Source organism: Scyliorhinus torazame, chromosome 15, assembly GCF_047496885.1.
Source record: "Scyliorhinus torazame isolate Kashiwa2021f chromosome 15, sScyTor2.1, whole genome shotgun sequence".
NCBI lineage: Eukaryota > Metazoa > Chordata > Chondrichthyes > Carcharhiniformes > Scyliorhinidae > Scyliorhinus > Scyliorhinus torazame.
Window position 1 is genome coordinate 20,481,952 of NC_092721.1, and position 25,097 is coordinate 20,507,048.

At 41.9% G+C, this 25,097-nt stretch overlaps 2 protein-coding genes across 4 annotated transcripts in view; one reads left to right on the forward strand and one right to left on the reverse strand.

The window, feature by feature from the left end:
* Positions 1–243: 243 nt before the first annotated feature.
* On the reverse strand, positions 244–20,372 carry mzt1 (mitotic spindle organizing protein 1). Its single transcript, XM_072476134.1, has 3 exons — positions 20,110–20,372; positions 5,037–5,182; positions 244–1,250 (listed from the first exon to the last, which is right to left on the reverse strand). The coding sequence occupies exons 1-3, from the start codon at positions 20,153–20,155 to the stop codon at positions 1,227–1,229; spliced, it is 216 nt and encodes a 71-aa protein (XP_072332235.1). The 5' UTR covers positions 20,156–20,372; the 3' UTR covers positions 244–1,226.
* A 173-nt stretch (positions 20,373–20,545) lies between these two features.
* The window catches only part of bora (bora aurora kinase A activator), a 35,559-nt gene continuing 31,007 nt past the window's right edge, over positions 20,546–25,097 (forward strand). For 2 of the 3 annotated variants that reach the window (XM_072476131.1, XM_072476132.1), the window contains exon 1: positions 20,547–20,646. The gene's annotated coding sequence lies outside the window, so the exon portion shown is untranslated. Of the gene's footprint in view, positions 20,647–25,097 lie in introns of all 3 variants that reach the window. The other variant, XM_072476133.1, reaches the window with a different exon arrangement.

Consider the following 25,097-nt stretch of genomic DNA (forward strand, 5'->3'; position numbering starts at 1 on the left):
GGGTTAAAGCCATTTTTCTTTTCAACTTTAAATTCATTGTTATGTTTAGCTGAAGAATAAATTGACTTTATATACTCCAAGAGGTGGACAGCACCACGTTTACATTCCATTTAACAAGTATGAAAATGAAATCAGTTAAATAAGATAATCTAATTAAATATGAAAATGAATCAAAAAGTGCAATTTGAATTTAACTGCTATAGATACTTTGTAAATAAACTGTAGATCATTTTAAAACATGCATCAACTAAAAATCAAACTTGGTTTTATTGTGTACATTTATAAAAAAGTTTCTGTAACTTTAACCACTGATATAAAACCATATTAAGATTGTACAGTAACTTTAAACAACATGTTAAAAATGAACACATTCCAAAACAAAAAGGATGGAGTGTATTTATACAGTAGTATAAAAACAAGGCAATGTTCACAAACCATAATCCTGGAGTGAATCGGTTAGTTTCCTGCAGAAAAACCACAGGATCCTCAAACTTTGGATCCAGTAGGATTCTACAATCTGAATTTGTCGACTTGATAGTTATGACAATTATAAATTATAATATTAATTTACAGTATTGCAAACAACAAATCAATCGGAATCACTTTTCGAAATTAAATGGATTTAATTGACCATTGCTTATTTTCAACACATTGTGATTAACTATATAGGTGAGTGGTGTATAATTTTATGGGGAAAAAAGACAAAGCATGTTAAATAACATTCACATCACCCTGATGTATAATACAATTAAAAAAATTGTAAAGGATCAGCTTCAGAATGACCTACGCTCATGCTTTAAGTTGAAGTACATATTGCGCTCAAAACAGAAAGGCCACATCAAAAAGCATAATTAGAATCAGTCTCCGGATCAATCATGGTTAAACTTAAAATTGCTACTTCTCGCCGCATAATCCAAATTAAATTATACTGTGTAAGGTTTAGTAACTGGCCTCCCTCCTGCAAGCAGTCAGTGCTTTTCATATGTATCCTTTTTAACTCAACAATGCACATTCTAAATACAGGCAAACAAATTCATTGTGGTTCTTTATAGCAAGCACATACATTTCAACATCAACAGACTACTCCACAATGTGAGATTTACCATTTTTACATTCTTGGGTACAAAAATGATATTTTGTCAGTTCTATACATCTTTTTCATCTCAATGATTTTCAGTGTAACCTGATACAGGCATCAAGCTGCGAGCTCCTTCACAAAGCGGATGTCAACCAGTCATATTCTCAGCAACCTAAGGGGGAGAAGAAACAATGTCCAAATTAAGTATAGTGCAGGTTCTTCAGTTCATTTAGTACTACAAATGTGGAAACTAAAGGAGGTGCAGTATTTTTTCCTTAACGTCTCCCCTCTGTTTATAATTTACATAACAATGTGTTATAAATGAAACATAAGTGCACAAACACGTATTACAGTAATACTAAAGACCATCAAGAGATTAGTCAGTTGTCACTGAAAAAATTCTATAATACAGCAGTACATTTGAGATAAGATTTGGTCATACATTCTTCTTCCATGCCTTAAAGAGGGCATCAGAAACCTTGGTCTATGGTTATGCGTGGCAACCTACTGCAGTGACCTGCCATTGTCTTCTACAGACACACGGTTGACCAGTAAATCGCTCCCATGCTTAACGTGGGAATTGAACCCAGAGCTTCCTGGCTCAGGGGCAGCGATGCTACCCACTGTGCCACAAGACCTCGCTGGTCATACAATACCATTCATGTAACCTGTGTAGATGTGACTAGCTCTGGGTACTCATGATTTATATAAATTAATTTGTCCAAATCAAAATAAATGTAACATGATTGTAGAACCTTTGGCTTAAAAATCCCCCCTCCCATGGTACCATATTTTATTTGTCAAAGACTGCTCTTTTTTAGAAAAGAAACTATTGTTTAGTACTCTCCTGTCCCTGCTGCAGTGAATCAGACACTAGCCCTACAATGCATTCCTTCTATGGTCTATGTTGGATACTTGTGCACCATTTCTTTCAATTTGGGTTCAGTCCCAATGAAGATATAGCTACAGTGTGCATATTTTAAAAATAATTCAAATATTTTATGAACGACTTCACGTTGGCTAGCAAAGTGCACCATAGCAAAGAGGACAAATAATTTCACAGCACAGGAACAGGTCACTTAGCCGAACTCGTCTCTGCCAGTGTTTGTAATCCACACAAGCCTCCTTCCAACCTACTAGCATAACCTCCTATTTATTTCATCCTCATGCTTAGAGCTTCTCTTTGACTGCAACAATGCCACTTGCCTCAACTACCCCTCATGGTAGCCTGTTCTAACCACCCTCTGGCATGAATGTTGTTCCTGATAGTCACAACCTTATATTTATGGGGTCTCTCTGTATTTACCCATTTAAAACTATTTCTACCCTTTTAAACTATTTCATAATCTTAAAAGATCTCAATCAGGTCATTTCTCAGTTTTCTATTTATAATGGTAGAGAAAAATAACACTGACCAGTTCAGCTTTCCCTGATAGTTATAACCTCAGTTCTAGTATCATCAGTATAAATATGTTTTGTATTTTCTCTACTGATTCACAATATGGAGCCCAGACAATGTACATGGTTCCACACAACTTTAAATATCTCTAATTTCAAATTCTATTTTTGTAGAAATAAACTCCATTCCTTTTTATTTTAAAGCCTCATTACTCTGACTTGCTGCTCGCAGACCTGCCAAGTCTGTCCAGCATTTTCTGTCTTGATTTCCAGCATCTGTAGTAGTTTGCTTTTATTTTAGATTCTATTTTTAATGATTTGTGAATCTGTTATCCTGGAGCTCTCTGCTCCTTATTCTCATTTTAAGACTCCAAATTCCCAAGGAATATATGGCCTTGTTTCTGCTATCAAAATGTACCACCTCAAATATGTATATTGAAATTAATTTCCAAAATACACATGCACAATACAAGATTATTAATGTCTTGTATTCAGTGGTGTTCATCCCCAGGCTCAACGATACACAACCACAGATCTGGTGTTACTGTAAACTTTGAAGCTGTAATTTTGATTTCCAAATCATTTACCATATGTAAATTGTGAACAATGATCCCACCCACTACTTCCCATCTTTGTTGTGCCCGAGTAAATATTCTTACCCTGTTTTGTAAGTAGCTTGCTTTCCATTCTGCTACTTATTCTAACACTAAATTCTCTGACCTAGGCAGAGTCTGGCAGCACGGTAGCATGGTGGTTAGCACAATTGCTTCACAGTTCCAGGGTCCCAGGTTCCATTCCCGGCTTGGTTCATTGTCTGTGCGGAGTCTGCATGTTCTCCCAGTGTATGCTTGGGTTTCCTTTGGGTGCTCCGGTTTCCTCCCACGTTCCAAAGATGTGCAGGTTAGGTGGATTGGTCATACTAAATTGCCCTTGGTGTCCAAAATTGCCCTTAGTGTTGGGTCGGGTTACTGGGTTATGGGGATGGGGTGGAGATGTGGGCTTGGGTAGGGTGCTCTTTCAAAAAAGAGAGCCGGTGCAGACTCGATGGGCCGAATGGCCTCCTTCTGCACTGTAAATTCTATAATTCTATAATGTGGTAGTGTACAGTCTGAGGTGTCCATTTAGTTATTTGTGCTTGTGCCAGCTCTTAGATCAAAAGAGTGGGACTTTCTCCCTTCAAGTATGTTTCCAATTTCTTTTTGAACGTCATTACCAAGTCTGTTTCCACTACCCTCAGATACTGCATTCCAGAAAATTATTTGATTCATGAAAACTCTCATCACACATCTTCTTTCATCAATGACCTTAAAACTTTCATACTGAGTTGACCTTTATTCTGCCACTGACATATATTCTGAACCTACGCTATGTTTCTTTACTACAATTATCACTCTATTTGCCTTTTGTCCCATGACTTTTGGTACTTAATGTCCACCACACCCATCCCAGGCTTTCCTTTTTGTTCCACCAGCCACTCACCCTTTTTCAAAAGCATAAAAACCCAGCACATTTCTACCGGTCCTCAATTTCGAAGAATCGTTTTGGATTCGAAAGGTTGTTTCTCCCTCCCCACAGATGTTACCAGAACAGACTTTTTCCAGCATTTTCTGTTTTTATTTCAGATTTTCAGTATCTGCCATATATTGCTTTTGTAGTATTGATCTAAATTTATGTCTTCTGCTGACAATGGAAAGTTTTTTTTATTACTCGTCAAAACTTTTAATAATCTGAACACCTCATAATAATCTTATTTTCTTTGCTTTAAAGTACAAATCATTAAAATTACTGTATTACCCTTATCTGCCCACAGAATTTAATAGGTCTGTTCAAGTATGCCCTGTCCTTTTGAAATTCATGCTGACTATTCTTTATTACAATTTTGGTTTCAAGATTTAAGCACCAGTCACTCCTGCTCACAGCACATTCCTGCTGGAGTCAATTGTTGTTCAACCATGTGGATTTGCTAATCCGAAATTTGGTTACTATTCAATTCTTAGGAAACTGCCAATTTACAGGCCTGAAGATCTTATTAGGTAGTGCCAGATTTCAGTGTAAAGACATGCCCTATTTGTATTTAGAACCACAAAACTGTTTTTCTTCTCACCACGTAGTCTACATCTGTATTCAATCATTTAAAAATAAATCTATATAAACCATTTTCTTACTCAGAACTGCAAAACTGCAATTAAATACTGATTAGTAACTCCAAGATATTGCAGCTTAAGAAAATCATATTTGATAAGTAAAATTGGAAATTTACACTCGTATAAAACAAAGCCCATTAATGCTAAACTAGTAGAGCACTCATCCATCAGATCATCGGCAGGATTTCTGCTGCTTCTCTAGCTAATCCTTTACATATTATCCATCACAGGTTTTAGATCCATTATCCACCAGATTCCGTTATGACAAAATGCCGGCTCTCCTGGTGCAAATCAGGATAAAATCAGTTCTAAAAGATACCCGAAAGCAGACACTGGTACAAGGGTCAAAAGGATTTCTTTCCTGATACAATCTATGTAACATGAATCAGATTTTATTGCACATCAATCTTTCTTACTTTGAGCGAGTCAGTCGCCTTGCGCAGTTCCTTGATGACGGAAGCCAAGGCCTCTGGATTGATTCCTTGCTCGCAAAGGCGGACACAAATCGAGAGAGATTCCATATCAAGACCAGTATTCAGCAGCCTCGAAATTTCAAGGAGAACTGGAAGAAACACAGTAAGTAAAAGTTACTTGCATTTGCATAGCACCTCAGAACAGAGTGTCCCAAACGTGCTGTACAAATACTTTTGAATTTTTTTGGGGAATTACCAGTTATAAAAGTTAGGAATTGTGCAAGGCAATTCTCACATAAAGAGCCCACAGACCCCAACATAATAAGCAGATAATGCTTTGGGGATAAATATTGGCCTGGATAATGGAAAGAACGCCCCAGGGCTTCTTCAAATTTATGCTATGGGATCGTTATAGCCACTGGACAAGGACTTGATTCAAAGTCTCATCTGAAAAACATGGTGTTAACATTCTATGCTCAAATCTCTGGATTGGGACTCCCGATGAGAGTCTCTTGCCCCCCACCCCTCCCCAATCAAATACTCACAAATATAGGCCAAAATTATCTAGCAATTCTCTACTTGAACCCAACTGGCAGAAATATAAAGTTTGAACTTTCACGAAGAGAACACAAAAAGGGGATTAATACATCGTCAGTACTATAATTACCCGGGAGTTGGAAGTAACTATTCCTGTCACACAGTTGTAACTATCCAAACGTGTGATTTTAATTGGAATAAAGTGGATGGTTCCTGGCGCAAGGTAATTGTCCAAAGTCTGAACTTCTTGGGCAACCAATGTGCAATCCTTACGTGGGGAGCTTTCAGGATGTCCTCCTTTGCATCTTTGGGGTAATCCCTGGGTATGACGCCCCAAGGGATGGAAGTTATGCCCCATTATCTGCAAGTTACTTAAATGCGAATGACAGGTCTAAGCTGCTTACGCATGTGAGATTTTAGAAAATTCCCTTTGGAAGTAACTTAAAAAAGCAGATATTTATCATTTTGAAATAGTACCTATCTCAATATATGTTAGCCAAGCAGGGGATATTTTCCCCGCCTCCCCACCCATTAAAGTGAGCAAAGCTCCCACCTCCCCCCCCCCCAAAAATACAAGATTTTATATTTCAAAAATTTGTCTGCCTTAAGACTTCCATTCAACAGCATTCCTTAACCCCTCAGATGATACAAGTAGATCATCAACAAGCACATTAGTTTCCTCTTCAGGTCTATGCAATACCATAATCAAGAAACAATTAGTTCATACTACAACCCTCAAGAGTGGAAAGATGATACTTACTAGGCATTGTTTTAAACATTCAATTAAATAACAACCTGCAAGGACTGAAGTTGTTTGAGCCAGACTACCACATGGATGTAGAAAGGTTCATTAGCCCACCCAATTCAAAAGGAAATAAAGAGGCAATGAAAGCATTCGTTGTAATACATATTCTAGGTATTTCCTTCTACCAACAGTTACTATATATCAAAAAGGAGCAATACCAATGAGCTGGACGCATAAGGCTGGAGAAACAGACTTTGGGCGCAGGGGACAGAGCAATAACTGAGAAGGCAAGGCGATAAATCAGCCTTCTCATCTTAATGGTTGTTCATAGAGACATGGATTTGATTTGTTTGGAGCAACATAATTTCCATTCCTTCCCAAAACTGGCACACCACACTGGTCCCCTACCCACCCATAAGAATTTTAAATATGCACCCCCTACTTGGATATGCCTGTTCAACCCATTTCATTTCAGTTTTTTTGTACTCAGTTTCAAATTCTTTCATGACTATACCCAATCTAACTTCACTAATCTCTTCCAAGCATTCAATCCCACATGTTCCACCATTATGAGCAGTATTTTGTATTGTGCCATTGAGTATTATAATGCTAATTCAGCCTTGAAGTACTCTTTAAAAAAAAAAAAAAAATTATTCAGAAAAGCAATAATACTGTTTCCACTACTATCCAGCACACTGAATTCACAGGAATGTTACAGTGCAGAAGGATGGCATTCAGCTCATTGTGTCTGCATCAACTCTCCAAATGAGAATTATGACTTAGTTCCATTCTCCTGCATTTCCCCATACCCTTCCTTGCACTTCAAAATCATCTAATGCCCTCTTGAATGCCTCAATTGAGCCTGCCTCCGCCACACTTCCAGGCAGTGTATTCCAGACTCTGTATGAAAGTGTTTTCTCATTGTTTGCTTCATTGGCAAAAAAGACTCTTGTGCGATTAAGGACTACTCCAGCTTTTTGAACGCTTAACAAAAAGGAATCAGAAGTGTTTTTCTTTTGATCACTGACTGCAATGTTAAACTGAGCACAATTATTATTTGTAGGTGGAGGAACATTGGTTTATTTTTCGACTGAATCAGTTTTGGAAACACTCTTTCAAACTAGGCTTTTTGTGCTGGTAAACATGATTGGAGTAGTTTTACTAATTTCCAAACCTCCAGAGCTTCTTTTGGAGCAGGGAGAGAGGGATGCAGCGGGGGAGAACAGAGACGATCAGACGTGCCGTATCTTCTAGTCTCTGGTAGAACTATAGCATCCACAACTTACAGAGGTAATTAATCAGATAAAAAGAGGAAATACAAGTCGGCAGCATCTACATAGAATAAAGACAATTGGCACAGGAGCAGGGCAATTGCGGTTTTATATCTCAACTCCCATTTCTTTGTGGACCAAATGGGAAGCTGATGGTGCAGACAGAAAATAATTTGCCTCAAGGCAGTATTCTTGCAATCTTGCTGCTCAATATTTAAACCAAGTACCAAGCCATAGGGCAGCATGGTAGCACAAGTGGATAGCACTGTGGCTTCACAGCGCCAGGGTCCCAGGTTCTTTTCCCTGCTGGGTCACTGTCTCTGCGGAGTCTGCACGTTCTCCCCGTGCCAGCATGGGTTTCCTCCGGGTGCTCCAGTTTCCTCCCAGTCCAAAGACGTGCAGGTTAGGTGGATTGGCCATAATAAGTTGCCCTTGGTGACCAAAAAAAGGTTAGGAGGGATTATTGGGTTACAGGTATGGGGTGGAAGTGAGGGCTTAAGTGGGTCGGTGCAGACTCGATGGGCCTAATGGCCTCCTTCGGCCCTGTATGTTCGATGTTCATCCACAAACTGGAAGTGCCCTCTACACAGAGGGGCTGTGCATCTCGGGACCAATTCTTTGATACAAAGAACAAAGAAATGTACAGCACAGGAACAGGCCCTTTGGCCCTCCAAGCCCGTGCCGACCATGCTGCCCGACTAAACTACAATCTTCTACATTTCCTGGGTCCGTATCCCTCTATTCCCATCCTATTCATGTATTTGTCAAGATGCCCCTTAAATGTCACTATCGTCCCTGCTTCCACCACCTCCTCCGGTAGTGAGTTCCAGGCACCCACTACCCTCTGTGTAAAAAATACTTGCCTCGTACATCTACTCTAAACCTTGCCCCTATCACCTTAAACCTATGCCCCCTAGTAATTGACCCCTCTACCCTGGGGAAAAGCCTCTGACTATCCACTCAGTCTATGCCACTCCTAATTTTGTAGACCTCTATCAGGTCGCCCCTCAACCTCCGTCGTTCCAGTGAGAACAAACCGAGTTTATTCAACCGCTCATCATAGCTAATGCCCTCCATACCAGGCAACATTCTGGTAAATCTCTTCTGCACCCTCTCTAAAGCCTCCACATCCTTCTAGTAGTGTGGCGACCAGAATTGACACTATACTCTAAGTGTGGCCTAACTAAGGTTCTATACAGCTGCAACATGACTTGCCAATTCTTATACTCAATGCCCTGGCCAATGAAGGCAAGCATGCCGTATGCCTTCTTGACTACTTTCTCCACCTGTGTTGCCCCTTTCAGTGACCTGTGGACCTGTACACCTCGATCTCTCTGACTTTCAATACTCTTGAGGGTTCTACCATTCACTGTATATTCCCTACCTGCATTAGACCTTACAAAATGCATTACCTCACATTTGTTCGGATTAAACTCCATCTGCCATCTCTCCGCCCTCGTCTCCAAACAATCTAAATCCTGCTGTATCCTCTGACAGTCCTCATCGCTATCCGCAATTCCACTAACCTTTGTGTCGTCTGCAAACTTACTAATCAGACCAGTTACATTTTCCTCCAAATCATTTATATATACTACAAACAGCAAAGGTCCCAGCACTGATCCCTGCGGAACAGCACTATTCACAGCCCTACAATTAGAAAAGCATCCTTCCATTGCTACTCTCTGCCTTCTATGACCTAGCCAGTTTTGTATCCACCTTGCCAGCTCACCCCTGATCCCGTGTGACTTCACCTTTTGTACTAGTCTACCATGAGGGACCTTGTCAAAGGACCTTACTGAAGTCCAGATAGACAACATCCACTGCCCTACCTGCATCAATCATCTTTGTGACCTCCTCGAAAACCTCTATCAAGTTAGTGAGACACGGCCTCCCCTTCACAAAACCATGCTGCCTCTCACTAATACGTCCATTTGCTTCCAAATGGGAGTAGATCCTGGCTCGAAAAATTCTCTCCAGTAATTTCCCTACCACTGAAGTAAGGCTCACCGGCCTGTAGTTCCCTGGATTATCCTTGCTACCCTTCTTAAACAGAGGAACAACATTGGCTATTCTCCAGTCCTCCGCGACATCACCTGAAGACATCACCTGAAGACAGTGAGGATCCAAAGATTTCTGTCAAGGCCTCAGCAATTTCCTCTCCAGCCTCCTTCAGTATTCTAGGGTAGATCCCATCAGGCCCTGGGGACTTATCACCTTAATATTTTTTAAGACGCCCAACACCTCGTCTTTTTGGATCTCAATGTGACCCAGGCTATCTACACACCCTTCTCCAGACTCAACATCTACCAATTCCTTCTCTTTGATGAATACTGATGCATAGTATTCATATAGTACCTCGCCCATTTCCTCTGGCTCCACACATAGATTCCCTTGCCTGTCCTTCAGTGGGCCAACCCTTTCCCTGGCTATCCTCTTGCTTTTTATGTCCGTGTAAAAAGCCTTGGGATTTTCCTTAACCCTATTTACCAATGACTTTTCGTGACCCCTTCTAGCCCTCCTGACTCCTTGCTCAAGTTCCTTCCTACTTTCCTTATATTCCACACAGGCTTCGTCTGTTCCCAGCCTTTTAGCCCTGACAAATGCCTCCTTTTTCTTTTTGACAAGGCCTACAATGTCTCTCGTTATCCAAGGTTTCCGAAAATTGTCGTATTTATCCTTCTTCCTCACAGGGACATACCGGTCCTGAATTCCTTTCAACTGACACTTGAAAGCCTCCCTCATGTCAGATGTTGATTTGCCCTCAAACATCCGCCCCACAATGGAGTAGTCCTTGGACCATGCACTCGATAAGCCAACCAACAGCTGTGATTAATCATCTGCAGGCCAAACCTAAAAAGACACAGATTAGTTCTTTTCATCTTAGGAACAAGAGGTGCAAAGGATGAAGTTAACTTAAATTTAGGAGAAAACTGCCATACAACTTTAAGCCAGTTTACCTTGGACTAATATTAGGTCATGGGCAGCACGGTAGCATTGTGGATAGCACAATTGCTTCACAGCTCCAGGGTCCCCGGTTCGATTCCGGCTTGGGTCACTGTCTGTGCGGAGACTGCACATCCTCTCCGTGTGTGCGTGGGTTTCCTCCGGGTGCGCCGGTTTCCTCCCACAGTCCAAAGATGTGCAGGTTAGTTGGATTGGCCATGATAAATTGCCCTTAGTGTCCAAAATTGCCCTTGGTGTTGGGTGGGGTTACTGGGTTGTGGGGATGGGGTGGAGGTGTTGGCCTTGGGTGGGGTGCTCTTTCCAAGAGCCGGTGCAGACTCGATGGGCCGAACGGCCTCCTTCTGCACTGTACATTCTATGACATGTTCAAAACTCCCAAGGTCATGTCAAAGTAAAGTCCAAGGTGGTAGTCAGAAACATCGTATCGTAGAATCCCTATAGTGCAGGCCATTCCGCCCATCAAGTCTGCACCAACCCTCTGAAAGAAACCCCTACCAAGGCCCATTCTCCACCCAACCAGCTGTATCCCCCATAACCTAACCTGCACATCCCTGGACACTGGGTAATTTAGCATGGCCAATCCACCTAACCTACACATCTTTGGACTATGGGAGGAAGTTCACACACACTGGGAGAACGTGCAAACTCTACACAAGGCCGGAATTGAACCAGGGTCTCTGGCACTGTGTGGCAGCAATGCTAACCACTGTGCTGCCACATGAAAGCTTACAAATGGGGGAAATTTACCAGCTGCTTTTGCCCTGTGCTATCCAGCAGCTGAGTGTACCCTTTTGTTGGTATCGCTCCACCCATAAGGATGCAAGTTACATTAAGAACGGAAAGGACAAATTAGACAATGACCCTCATCGACCTCTGTTCCAAAAGTGCCAGCAACAATGACGTTCAAGCCCAGGGGTAGTTTCTTACATGCTTTCCATTCCCAAGAATGTAACCCCCACTGCTGCCTTTCAAATTAGCCAACACATGTACAAATGCAAAGGAACTTCTCCCATCAGGAATCAACAAGACTGGCCAACTTGGTTGTCAGCAGGGCTGGTATTACCGCTGCAAAGCCTTTATGCAGGAATGATAACACAACCAGATCAATCCTATTGACTGTGGAGAGGATTGGAAATTCATGAAACATAACCATGAATGCCCTCGGCTAGCAGAGCCATGTAGCTCTGAAGATCTTCAGCTTTTGAGCCAGAGCCTGTGTGGAACAGTGGTGAGGGAAGATATAATGACATGAGAAAATAATGATCGTGTCCCTATATGCAAAATACTCCCATTTCTCACACAAAGCATGGCATTTTAGTACAGGTAATAGCAATTAAGACACAGTAGCCTATCATTTCAGTGCAATTAAGTTAAGAGCTACATTGGAGGAATAATCAACAAATGTTGGCATCGAAATCAAAAGCTTTAAAATAATTGAATAATTGAACATATTTGTGGGAACAACTAAAACTGTAATTTAAGTTGACAGTGTGTTATTTTTCAAGATAAGTCTTTTGTTTATTGTCATTAAAAATATATTGATGATTTCAGCAAACGCAAGCTCTTGAAGAACATACTCGAATTATGTGCAGCATTGTAATAAAACTGTCCTTTTATTTTTTGGGGGACGGGGACGGGGGGGGGGGACTAGAAGAAACAGTAATCCAAAAGTAAAACCAAAATAAATAGTGTGTGAAGAGGAGCATCAGACTTGGAAACTGTAGAGGAATTGACTTTTCTCAATAGTCAAGGTGAACAATGATGTACTGCTGACTGCCACACTTGTGTTAAGACCCCGCTGATGTTAAATGTGAGGCAATCCAAAATCCAGAAGAGTAATTTGGAACACCCAGTTCTTAGTGGTGTACATTTTCAATTTGGTATACTGAGACAAAAGATATCCAAACCAGGAAGGAACAGTCCAATCATTTTGTGATCAATTTAAGAATATTTATTAAAAGAAAAACACATGACAAGGATTATAATACACCACAACGTACATTTAACTACACTGATGGTGATACACGCACTGTATCACATGAAATTACCCCATTGTTACCAACTACCCACACTTCTCTGACAGAGGGGTTCGGACCCAATTTTTAAATTCTTCTCTGGTCACAGGGAAGGTGCCAGAGGATTGGAAGACAGCTAATGTGGTTTCCAAAAGGTGGTAGAGATAAGCCAGAGAATTACAGACCGGTGAGTCTCACAAGTGGTAAAGAAACTATTGGAGAAAACTAGTCTCCACTTCGAGTGGCAAGGTTTGATCAGGGATAGTCAGCATGGCTTTGGCCTAATGATTTGAATTGAATTTTTCAAGGTGACCAGTTGTAGGGATGAGGGTACTGCAGTTGATGTAGTTTATATTGATTTCAGCAAAGCCTTTGACCAGGTCCCACATGGGAGACGATAAAAGTGGCAAAAGCGCATGGGATTCAGGGCAACTTGGCAAGTTGGATCCAAATCTGGCTTAGTGTTAGGAGACAGAGGATGGTGGTAGAAGGCTATTTTTGACTGGAGGCTGGTGCCCAGTTGCATACCACAGGATTTGTGCTTGGTCTCTTTTATTTTTCATAACAAATGTATATAAACAATATAGATGAGAATGTGGGTGGGATGCTAAGTAAATTTGCAGATGACACAAAGATTGACAGGGTGGTTAATAGTGAGGAAGAAAGTCTTGGGTTACAGGAAGATATAGACGGTCAGATCAAGTGGCAGATAGAATTTAATCCTGAAAAGTGCACGTTCGAAGGAGTAACAAGACAAGAGAGTGAATGCCAGAATATTAGGAAGCTCAGAGGAACAAAGGGATCTTGGGGTGCTTGTTCACAGATCCCTGAAGGCAGCAGGACAGGTTAATAGGGTAGTTAAGAAGGCATACGGGAGACTGCCTTTATCAGTCATCATAGAACTTGGAACAGTACAGCACAGCATAGGCCCTTCAGCCCATGTGGAAATGCCAGTACTGGACTGGGTTGGGCACAGTAAGAAGTCTCAACGCCAGGTTACAGTCCGACGGTTTACCTGAAATCACAAGCTTTCAGAGCGCTGCTCCTTCATCGGGTGAAGTGGAGGCAGGTTCACAATCACAATATAGGAGAGAGAGCTTCGAAAGTTTTGTGATTTCAAATAAACCATTGGACTTTAACCTGGTGTTGTGCCTTTCCCCAGTTATTGCGCTATGGATCTATCATTCTTTCCCTTTGATGCCACCCACCCTGTGGACCTGGCTTTTAGCTTACAACTGCCAATTCCCTTACGTCTCCACGCTGAAGTCACCTCTTCTACACCCCCATTGTTTTATTAACAATAATAATAATCTTTATTATCACAAGTAGGTTTACATTAACACTGTAATGAAGTTACTGTGAAAAGTCCCTAGTCGCCACACTCCGGTGCCTGTTCGGGTACACAGAGGGAGAATTTAGAACATCTAATTCACCCAATAGCAAGTCTTTCGGGACTTGTGGGAGGAAACCAGAGCACTAGGAGGAAACACACGCAGACACGGGGAAAATGTGCAGACTCCATTCTACTAATCGCGTAGATAAACACTTGCTTTTCGCACTGAAACGCTACTTCACAAATCAAAACCCTCCTTCAGACAGCTGCCCTTATCAAACCCCTTTTTTGTTTTATTCCAATTTCATTTTTAATCTTAATACTTGCTGGTAAATTAGAATCAGCTCAACCTAATAGAAATCCTTCCACTGTCAGTATCTGCATGAATATATGACTGAGGACATGCTCTCCTCATGGGGTCAAATTACACTGCAGTAGCAGGGAAACACATTAAGAAATACCTTGCCCCATTTTCCAAATGCATCAACTGGTTCATCTTAATATGCTCACTGTTAATTTTCACATGGCCTAATTTGTTCCATAGAAGTGACCCAGGACTTAATAATTACAATACAGGTCATTCGGCCCGTCGAGTCTGCACCAACCCACCGAACGAGCACAGAACTCAGGTCCATTGCCACGTTGACCCTGCCTATTCCTGTAACCCCATAGCCTAACCTGCACATTCCTGGACACGAAGGAGCAATGTCGCATGGCCAATCCGCCTAACCTGCACATCAATGGACTGTGGGAGGAAACCGGACCGGGAGGAAACCTACAAACACGGGGAGAATGTGCAAACTGCACACAGTCACTCAAGTCCCGAATTGAACCTGGGTCCCTGACACTGAGGCAGCAGTGCTAACCACACTGCTTTTGCAAAATGTAACCCATGAGGTTCTGCTATTATACTGACTGCTGGAGTCACCATTGCATTTGGAGAATGAGGTAGAAGTGAGATAATGGTTGAGAAGCTGCAAGTAAAAATAAATTAGTGATGATTCATGGAGAACATAAGAACTAGGAACAGGAGTAGGCCATCTGGCCCCTCGAGCCTGCTCCGCCATTTAATGAGATCATGGCTGATCTATGTGGACTCAGCTCCACTCTCCGGCCCATACACCATATCCCCGAATCCATTTATTCTTTAGAAAGGTATCTATCTTTTTCTTAAAAACGTTTAAAGAAGGAGCCTCAACTGCTTCACTGGGCAAGGAATTCCAGAGATTCACAACCCTTTGGGTGAAGAAGTTCCTCCTCCGTCCAAAATCTACTTCCCCTTATTTTGAGGCTATGCCCCCTTGTTCTGCTTTTCCCGACCAGTGGAAACAACCTGCCCGCATCTATCCTATCTATTCCCTTCATAATTTTATATGTTTCAATAAGATCCCCCTACATCCTTCTAAACTCCAATGAGTACTGTCCCAGTCTACTCAACCTCTCGTCATAATCTAATCCCCTCAACTCTGGGATCAACCTAGTGAATCTCCTCTGCACTCCCTCCAGTGCCAATATGTCCTTTCTCAGGTAAGGAGACCAAAACCGAACACAATAATCCAGATGCGGCCTCACCAACACCCTATACAATTGCAGCATAACCTCCCTAGTCTTGAACTCCATCCCTCTAGCAAAGAAAGACAAAACTCGATTAGCCTTCCTAATCACCTGTTGCACCTGCATACCAACTTTTTGAGACTCGTGCACCAGCACACCCAGGTCCCTCTGCACAGCAGCATGTTTTAACATCTTACCGTTTAAATAATAATCCATTCTGCTGTTATTCCTCCCAAAATGGATAGCCTCACACTTGGCAACATTGAATTCCATCTGCCAGACCCTAGCCCATTCACCTAACCTATCCAAATCCTTCTGCAGACTTCCGGTATCCTCTGCACTTTTTGCTTTACCACTCATCTTAGTGTCGTCTGCAAACTTTGACACACTGCACTTGGTCCCCAACTCCAAATCGTCTATGTAAATTGTGAACAACTGCGGGCCCAACACTGATCCTTGAGGGACCCCACTAGTTACAGGTTGCCAACCAGAGAAACACCCATTTATCCCCACTCTCTGATTTCTGTTAGTTAACCAATCCTCTACCCATGCTACCACTTTACCCTCAATGCCATGCATCTTTAATTTATGCAGCAACCTTTTGTGTGGCACCTTGTCAAAAGCTTTCTGGAAATCCAGATATACCACATCCATTGGCTCCCCGTTATCTACTGCACTGGTAACGTCCTCAAAAAATTCTACCAAATTAGTCAGACGCCAGTGTTCAACATGTAATATGCGATTGCATGCAGTATTTAATCAGCAGGTTTGTCAAATCTGGTAGATAATTTTAGATTCATTAACCTCTGCATACATCTAACCCACACTGACACTTTTAAAAATTGCTTACAGCAAATATGGGAGTGTTGAGCCCTAATGATTTGCTGTAAGCCACATTACATAGTTAAGTGGGATGTGTGTGAATCAAATACATGGGGCTGAGAATTAATGCAATGTGAAGTCTGAAGTGATTTAGGCAGTGTTTTATGAAACTATCAGACATGCCATAATATTGAGTTGGAGGGTAAGCTGTCTTTTAATGACAGTATCGTTATACCATGTAAAACCCATTGTTTTATGCACAAACTATTATAGAATTCCAACAGTGCAGAAGGTGGCTATTCGGCGCATCAAGTCTGCATCGCCCTTCTGAAAGAGCACCCTACTAGGCCACTCCCTCGCCCTATCCCCATAACCCCAACTAACCTTTGAACATTAAGGGTCAATTCACATGGCCAATCTACCTAACCTGCACATCTTCAGACTGTTGGAGGAAACCCATGCAGACATGGTGGGGGGTTCACCAAGAATGGCAAGGGCACAGAATGTCGTCTGGGTGGGAGACTTCAATGTCCATCACCAGGAGTGGCTCAGTAGCTTACCAAGCCCTAAAAGGACAGTTACTAGCCTGGCTCTGCTGCAGGTAATGAAGGAACTGACAAGAAAAACCTAATCGCCCTCAACAATCCACTTGTCACAGATTTATCTGTCCATGAAGGTATCGGTCACAGTGGCTATGGCACAGCCCTTAGGGAGTTGTCCTCACATTTAAAATACCCTTCATCATCAACCATGTCAAATGGGACTGATTTAGAACAGATCTAGCAACTCAATACTGGGTACCCATGAGGCGCTGTGGGCCATCAGCAGAATTGTATTCAACCACAATCAGTAAACCCATACCACCATCAAGCCAGGCGATCAACCTGACTCAATGAAGAGTGAAGGAGGGCATGCCAGGAGCAGCACCAGGCATATCTATGAAGTGTGAAGTTGACCCGGTGAAGCCACAACACAGGACTACTTGTGTGCCAAACAGCATAAGCAACAAGTGATAGACAGAGCCAAGCAATCCCACAACATCTAATTAGGTCTAAGCTCTCCAGTTCGGACACATCCAGTTGTAAATGATGGACAACAACTCACTGGAGGAGGAGCAGCTCAGGCACCGTGCTCCAAAATCTAATCTGAAGCCAACAGATAAACAACATTCCATAAATGAGTGCACTCTTTGCAAGTTCAAAAAGAAAAAGTTGCCTGTTATTGTTCCTGCCATGTGTTGGACACAGCTAAAAACAAACAAAAAAAACGAGAAAAAAAAGACTTCAACACACCATTTGTATTAGCTGTGGGCTATGTCAGGACATGCCACGTGAATGAAAAAGTCAGCAGTTAAGGCCCAGCCCCAGGGCATTCAGGGCAAATATCCAAGCAGTTCAGTGGTGAGCGAGTGCTGTTGCGTTGAGGGTGCTGTCTTTTGAAGACGTTAAACTGTATCTCAGTCTGCCCTTTCAGATGGGCAGAAAGAGGCACATGGCACTTTTATGCCTTTGAAAGGCATGGTGGATGAGGAGGAATAATAAGAGTGCCCACGATAGGGTACAGAGATTAAATGACAAGGATGTTATGGGAAAAAGGCAAAGGGAGGGCTACTAGTCATGGTAAAGAGACAAATGAAAACAAGTGGAAATATCTTCTTCATGTCTACCCCCAAACAATTTCATTGTCTTCAGGACTTCCATCAGGCTACCCCTCAGCCTTCCCGACCCCACAAACAGCTTAAATTGGAGACTAAAAATTTCAATTGTCCTTAATGTAGAATGTTCCTTTTTCAAAAGGGAGATTTGATTGAGGTACACAAAGTTGAGAATGGCCTCGATATAGAGCAAATCGGAAGGACCCATTTCCATTAGCAGCACGGTCGGCGATCAGGGGACAGAGATTTGGAGTAATTGGTAGTAATATTCGAGGGGAGATGAGAAACATATTTCTCACTCAGTGGTAGCAGCCTGGAACTCATTGCCAAAAAGCGTAGTGGGGGCAGAAACCCTCAATTAATGTAAAAAGTTATTGGTTATGCACTGAAATTCCATATCGCCCAGGGCTATGGACCAAGTACTGAAAAGCAGAAATAGACTAGGGGACTTGCACTTTGGCCAGTGTAGACACGATGGGAGGGATGAAATGAAAATCACTTATTGTCACAAGTAGGCTTCAATGAAGTTACTGTGAAAAGCCCCTAGTCACCACATTCCGGCACCTGTTCAGGGAGGCTGGTACGGGAATTGAACCATGCTGCTGGCCTGCCTTGGTCTGCTTTCAAAGCCAGCGATTTAGCCCAGTGTGCTCCTTCTACAGTACCTTTTTCTAAATGTCTGAAAAGGAGGAAATGTGCAAGGATGTGGGGTGGGAGCGGATATGTGGCAGTACATTAATTTCCACTAGGAGGGGCAACATGGACATGATCACCATATAGCCTTTGTCTGTGCTGTAACAACTCCATCTAACTATACTAGATGCCAATGGAATAAAAACAGAAATGTTGAAAATGCTCAGCGGATTTGACAGCACCTGCAGAGAGAAAACAGAGTTAAAGTTCCCAGACCAATCATTAAGTTGAGGCTGCAAGGGAAAGCAGGAAAAAGATGAATGATTGCTACATTAACTCAACATGGTTAACAGCAGTTCAGAAAGGCCCCTTCGACGTCAACTTCCAAATTCATGGCCTCTTATCACCGAAGCACAAGGGCAGCAGATGCATGGAAACACCACCACCTGGAAGTACCCTCCAAGCCACTCACCATCCTGACTTGGAAATATATTGTTATTCCTTTACTGTGGCTGGGTCAAAATAAGACCAGAAGACATAGGAGCCAATGTGGTCCATTTGTCCCATTGAGTCTGCTCAGCCATTCAATGAGATCCTGACTAATCTGATAATCCTCAAGTCCACATTCCCACCCTTATCCCCCAATTATAACCCTTACTGATTAAAAACCTGCATATCTCAAACTTGAACATGGTATGGTGACACAATGGTAAGCACTGCTGCCTCATAGCACCAGTGACCAAGGTTCAACTCCAACCTTGGGTGACTGTGTGGAATTTGCACATTCTCACTGTGCCTGCGTGGGTTTCCTCCGGGCGTTCCAGTTTCCTCCCACAGTCCACAGATGTGCAGGTTAATTAGATCGGCCAGGGTAAATGCATCAGATTGCGAGGATAAGGCAAAGGAGTGAGCCGAGGTAGAGCCCTCGCTCGGAGCGTCAGTGCAGACTTGACGGGCCAAATAGCCTTTTTCGGCACTGTAGGTTTTCGATGGAACGTGAACGACCCTCTACTCTGCGGTAAGGAATTCCAGATTCGCTAACCTCAGAGAAGAAATTCCTCCTCATCGCAGGCTTAAACGGGCGACCCCTCGCTCTGAGATTATGCCCTCTGGCCCTCGACTCTCCCACAAGGGGAGACATTCTCTCAACGTCTATCCTTTCAGGCGCCCCCCCGAGAATCCTATATGCCTCAATAGGTCACCTCTCATTCCTTTGTACTCCATGGGGAACACAGAGCCAACCTACTCAACCTTTCCTCATAAGAAAACTCCTCCATGCCCAGGACCAACCTAGTGAACCTCCTCTGGGCGGTTTCCAATGGGCAGCACATCTTTCCTTCGATAAGGGGACCTGTGCCCACAGCAGAGGTGCAACAGCAGGTAAGAGGCAGCTCATCATCACATCACATCACACCACCACCCACCACCACCACCACCACCACCACCACCTCCTCCTCCTCCTCCTCCTCCAGGGGCAATGAGTTCTCGTCAGCGATGCCCACCTCCCTCGAAAGGGTTAAAGATAACGCAAGGTGCAGACAGACTCACCGTCCATCGTCTCCCTCACCGCGTTCAGATTGCCAGCGTTCGCCATTCCTCCGACTCCTTTCTCGCCCGGTCACCGCCCACCCACTGAGCTATTTAAAAATGTTTTTAAAAAATCACCAGGCGAGCGGGGCTCCGTTTCCACCCACCGACATTAGCCCTCAGCGTGAGGTGAGGGGGAAAAAAATAACGAGCATCTGTTTTTTTTTTTAATTCGCCTCCTCCTTTGTTCCCTCTCGGGGACGGGGGTTGACAATAAAGTTTATTGACAGAGCGGCCGTTAGGATTTGAATCTGATTGGCTGCAGGCGGGGGCAGCCGCCGATTGGCCACCGGCCGCCGCCGTAGGTCAGCGCTGATTGGCCGCCGGCCTAGGGCGCCGCTGATTGGTCACGGGCTGCCTCCGGAGGACGGCGCTGATTGGCCGCCACACGGGAACGACGCTGATTGGCCGCTGGCCGCTGACGGAGGAAGGTGCCGATTGGCCGCCGGCTACAGGAGGGACGTTCAAGGTAACGAACTCGAGGAGAGGACACTGAAGGTAAAATATTATCAGTAAAAATGTGAAATATAGAGAGACTGGGGTAAACTATTATCAATATAATGTGAAATATAGAGCGACTGGGGTAAACTAGAGAGAGACTGGGGTAAATAGAGAGAGACTGAGGTAAACTATAGAGACTGGGGTAAACTATAGAGACTGGGGTAAACTGTTAACAATATAATGTGAAATATAGAGCGACTGGGGTAAACTTAACAATATAATGTGAAATGTAGAGAGACATGTAAACTATTATCAATATAATGTGAAATATAGAGAGGCTGGAGTAAACTATAGAGACTGGGGTAAACTGTTAACAATATAATGTGAAATATAGAGCGACTGGGGTAAACTATTATCAATATAATGTGAAATATAGAGAGGCTGGAGTAAACTATAGAGACTGGGGTAAACTGTTATCAATATAATGTGAAATATAGAGCGACTGGGGTAAACTATTATCAATATAATGTGAAATATAGAGCGACTGGGGTAAACTATTATCAATATAATGTGAAATATAGAGCGACTGGGGTAAACTATTATCAATATAATGTGAAATATAGAGCGACTGGGGTAAACTATTATCAATATAATGTGAACTATAGAGAGACTGGGGTAAACTGTTAACAATATAATGTGAAATATAGAGAGGCTGGAGTAAACTAGAGACTGGGGTAAACTTAACAATATAATGTGAAATATAGAGAGGCTGGAGTAAACTATAGAGACTGGGGTAAACTGTTAACAATATAATGTGAAATATAGAGCGACTGGGGTAAACTATTATCAATATAATGTGAAATATAGAGAGACTGGGGTAAACTGTTAACAATATAATGTGAAATATAGAGAGGCTGGAGTAAACTATTATCAATATAATGTGAAATATAGAGAGGCTGGAGTAAACTAGAGACTGGGGTAAACTGTTAACAATATAATGTGAAATATAGAGAGACTGGAGTAAATAGGGAGAGACTGGGGTAAACTATAATCAATATAATGTGAAATATAGAGAGACTGGGGTAAACTATTATCAATATAATGTGAAATATAGAGAGACTGGGGTAAATAGAGAGAGACCAGGGTAAACTGTTAACAATATAATGTGAAATATAGAGAGACTGGGATAAACTATTATCAATATAATGTGAAATATAGAGAGACTGGGGTAAACTAGAGAGAGACTGGGGTAAATAGAGAGAGACTGGGGTAAACTATAATCAATATGTGAAATATAGAGAGACGGGTAAACTATTATCAATATAATGTGAAATATAGAGGGACTGGGGTAAACTTTATCAATATAATGTGAAATATAGAGGGACTGGGGTAAACTATAATCAATATGTGAAATATAGAGAGACGGGTAAACTATTATCAATATAATGTGAAATATAGAGGGACTGGGGTAAACTTTATCAATATGATGTGAAATATAGAGGGACTGGGGTAAACTATTATCAATATAATGTGAAATATAGAGAGACGGGTAAACTATTATCAATATAATGTGAAATATAGAGAGACTGGGGTAAATAGAGAGAGACTGGGGTAAACTATAATCAATATGTGAAATATAGAGAGACGGGTAAACGATAATCAATATAATGTGAAATATAGAGGGACTGGGGTAAACTTTATCAATATAATGTGAAATATAGAGGGACTGGGGCAAACTATTATCAATATAATGTGAAATATAGAGGGACTGGGGTAAACTATTATCAATATAATGTGAAATATAGAGAGACGGGTAAACTATTATCAATATAATGTGAAATATAGAGAGACTGGGGTAAACTATTATCAATATAATGTGAAATATAGAGAGACTGGGGTAAACTATTATCAATATAATGTGAAATATAGAGGGACTGGGGTAAACTATTATCAATATAATGTGAAATATAGAGGGACTGGGGTAAACTATTATCAATATAATGTGAAACATAGAGAGACGGGTAAACTATTATCAATATAATGTGAAATATAGAGCGACTGGGGTAAACTATTATCAATATAATGTGAAATAGAGAGACGGGTAAACTATTATCAATATAATGTGAAATATAGAGAGACTGGGGTAAAATGTAATCAATATGTGAAATATAGAGAGACGGGTAAACTATAATCAATATAATGTGAAATATAGAGAGACTGGGGTAAACTATTATCAATATAATGTGAAATATAGAGAGATGGGTAAACTATTATCAATATAATGTGAAATATACAGGGACTGGGGTAAACTATTATCAATATAATGTGAAATATAGAGGGACTGGGGTAAACTATTATCAATATAATGTGAAATATAGAGAGACGGGTAAACTATTATCAATATAATGTGAAATATAGAGAGACTGGGGTAAACTATTATCAATATAATGTGAAATATAGAGAGACTGGGGTAAACTATTATCAATATAATGTGAAATATAGAGGGACTGGGGTAAACTATTATCAATATAATGTGAAATATAGAGCGACTGGGGTAAACTATTATCAATATAATGTGAAATATAGAGAGACGGGTAAACTATTATCAATATAATGTGAAATATAGAGAGACTGGGGTAAAATGTAATCAATATGTGAAATATAGAGAGACGGGTAAACTATAATCAATATAATGTGAAATATAGAGGGACTGGGGTAAACTTTATCAATATAATGTGAAATATAGAGAGACTGGGGTAAACTATTATCAATATAATGTGAAATATAGAGAGATGGGTAAACTATTATCAATATAATGTGAAATATACAGGGACTGGGGTAAACTTTATCAATATAATGTGAAATATAGAGGGACTGGAGTAAACAATTATCAATATGTGAAATATAGAGGGACTGGGGTAAATAGAGAGAGACTGGGGTAAACTATAATCAATATAATGTGAAATATAGAGGGACTGGGGTAAACTATTATCAATATAATGTGAAATATAGAGGGAATGGGGTAAACTATAGAGACTGGGGTAAACTGTTAACAATATAATGTGAAATATAGAGAGGCTGGAGTAAACTATAGAGACTGGGGTAAACTATTATCAATATAATGTGAAATATAGAGAGACTGGGGTAAACTAGAGAGAGACTTGGGGAAACTATAATCAATATAATGTGAAATATAGAGAGACTGGGGTAAACTATTATCAATATAATGTAAAATATAAAGAGACTGGGAAGTGGGAATAGTCCTCCATTGGGTAAAATATCAATACAATGTAAAAATTTTAAAACACGGGAGTGGGACTTGCGGTGACGACCATGGGTCTGATCGGTTGCATAAAGCATGGCTCCTGCTTGACGGTGTTGGTTTTGGTCCTTTCTGCCCAGTTAATGGGCGATTTTTGGGAAAAGGAATGACGTGAGAGGAGGGTGGTTGTACGTGGTGTTCTTGCAACTGTGGGTGTTTTTTTCTTATTGAACTGTTTAATTTTCTTACTATTGGCACCTGTGTCAAAAAACAGGTGTTATGATCCTGTTTAGTAAAAAGGTGACATTTGTGATGGCCAGGGAGGTGCGGGATCAGGGGGTAGGTTTGTGATGGTGAATGGGGTGCTAGCGGGAGCATGGGTGGTTTTAGTGAATCTGTATGTCCCAATTGGGCACAATGTGAACTTCATGAAGAAGATGTTGGTTTCCATTCCGGACTTGGATTCTCATCAGTTGATCATGGGGGGCAATTTCAATTGTCCTGGAACACAGGCTGGATAGATCTAGCCTCAAGTCAGTGGTTAGCTCAGGGATGGAGAAGGAGTTGGGGATATTCATGGACCAGATGGGGGGGAGGGGGTGTCAATCCATGGAGGTTTGGGCACCCAGGGAGTGGGAATACTCCTCCTTGCATGTCCCTTGGGTGCACTCCCGCCTTGATTTCTTTGTGGTCGGTAAAACAGTATTGTCGGGGGGGTCTCAGAGGCAGAGTTTGCAGGGATAATAATCGTGGACCATGTGCCGCGTTACCTGGATTTGAGGCTTGGGGCGGGGCAGGCACAGAGGCCAGGATGGAGATTGGATTTGGCACTCCTGGCAGCTAAAACGTTTTTGTGAGAAGGTGGCATTGCTGATAAGGAACTATGTGGAGCTAAATCAACATGGGGAGGTTTCTGTGGCTATGTTCTGGGAGGCATTGAAGGCAGTGGTCCAGGGGAGGTTATTTCCTATGAGGCCCATGGGGACAGAATTGAGAGGATGGAGAGGCAGAGGTTGGTGGAAGATATTGTAGAGGTGGATCGTAGATACTGGGTGGCCCCGATGAGGGAATTGCTGGCGGAAAGGAAAAAAGCACAGGGACAGTTCAACTGGTTGACAACAGGGAAGGTGGGGGGTCAGCTCTGCCGGTCAAAGGGAGGTGCAGTATGAATATGGCGAGAAGGCTAGTTGGCTGAGAGCTCATCAGTTCAGGTGGCGGTGTGGGAGATTGTGCAGGTGAGAGAGAG

What these genes read in the sequence shown, in the direction of transcription:
- mzt1 (XM_072476134.1), bottom strand. Translation starts at nt 20,155, where the DNA reads ATGGCGAACGCTGGCAATCTGAACGCGGTGAGGGAGACGATGGACG. An exon ending in GGTGAGGGAGACGATGGACG is followed by an intron (nt 5,183 to 20,109) that starts GTGAGTCTGTCT and finishes TGTTTCTTCCAG; the next exon opens with TTCTCCTTGAAATTTCGAGG. An exon ending in AGGCGACTGACTCGCTCAAA is followed by an intron (nt 1,251 to 5,036) that starts GTAAGAAAGATT and finishes TCTCCCCCTTAG; the next exon opens with GTTGCTGAGAATATGACTGG.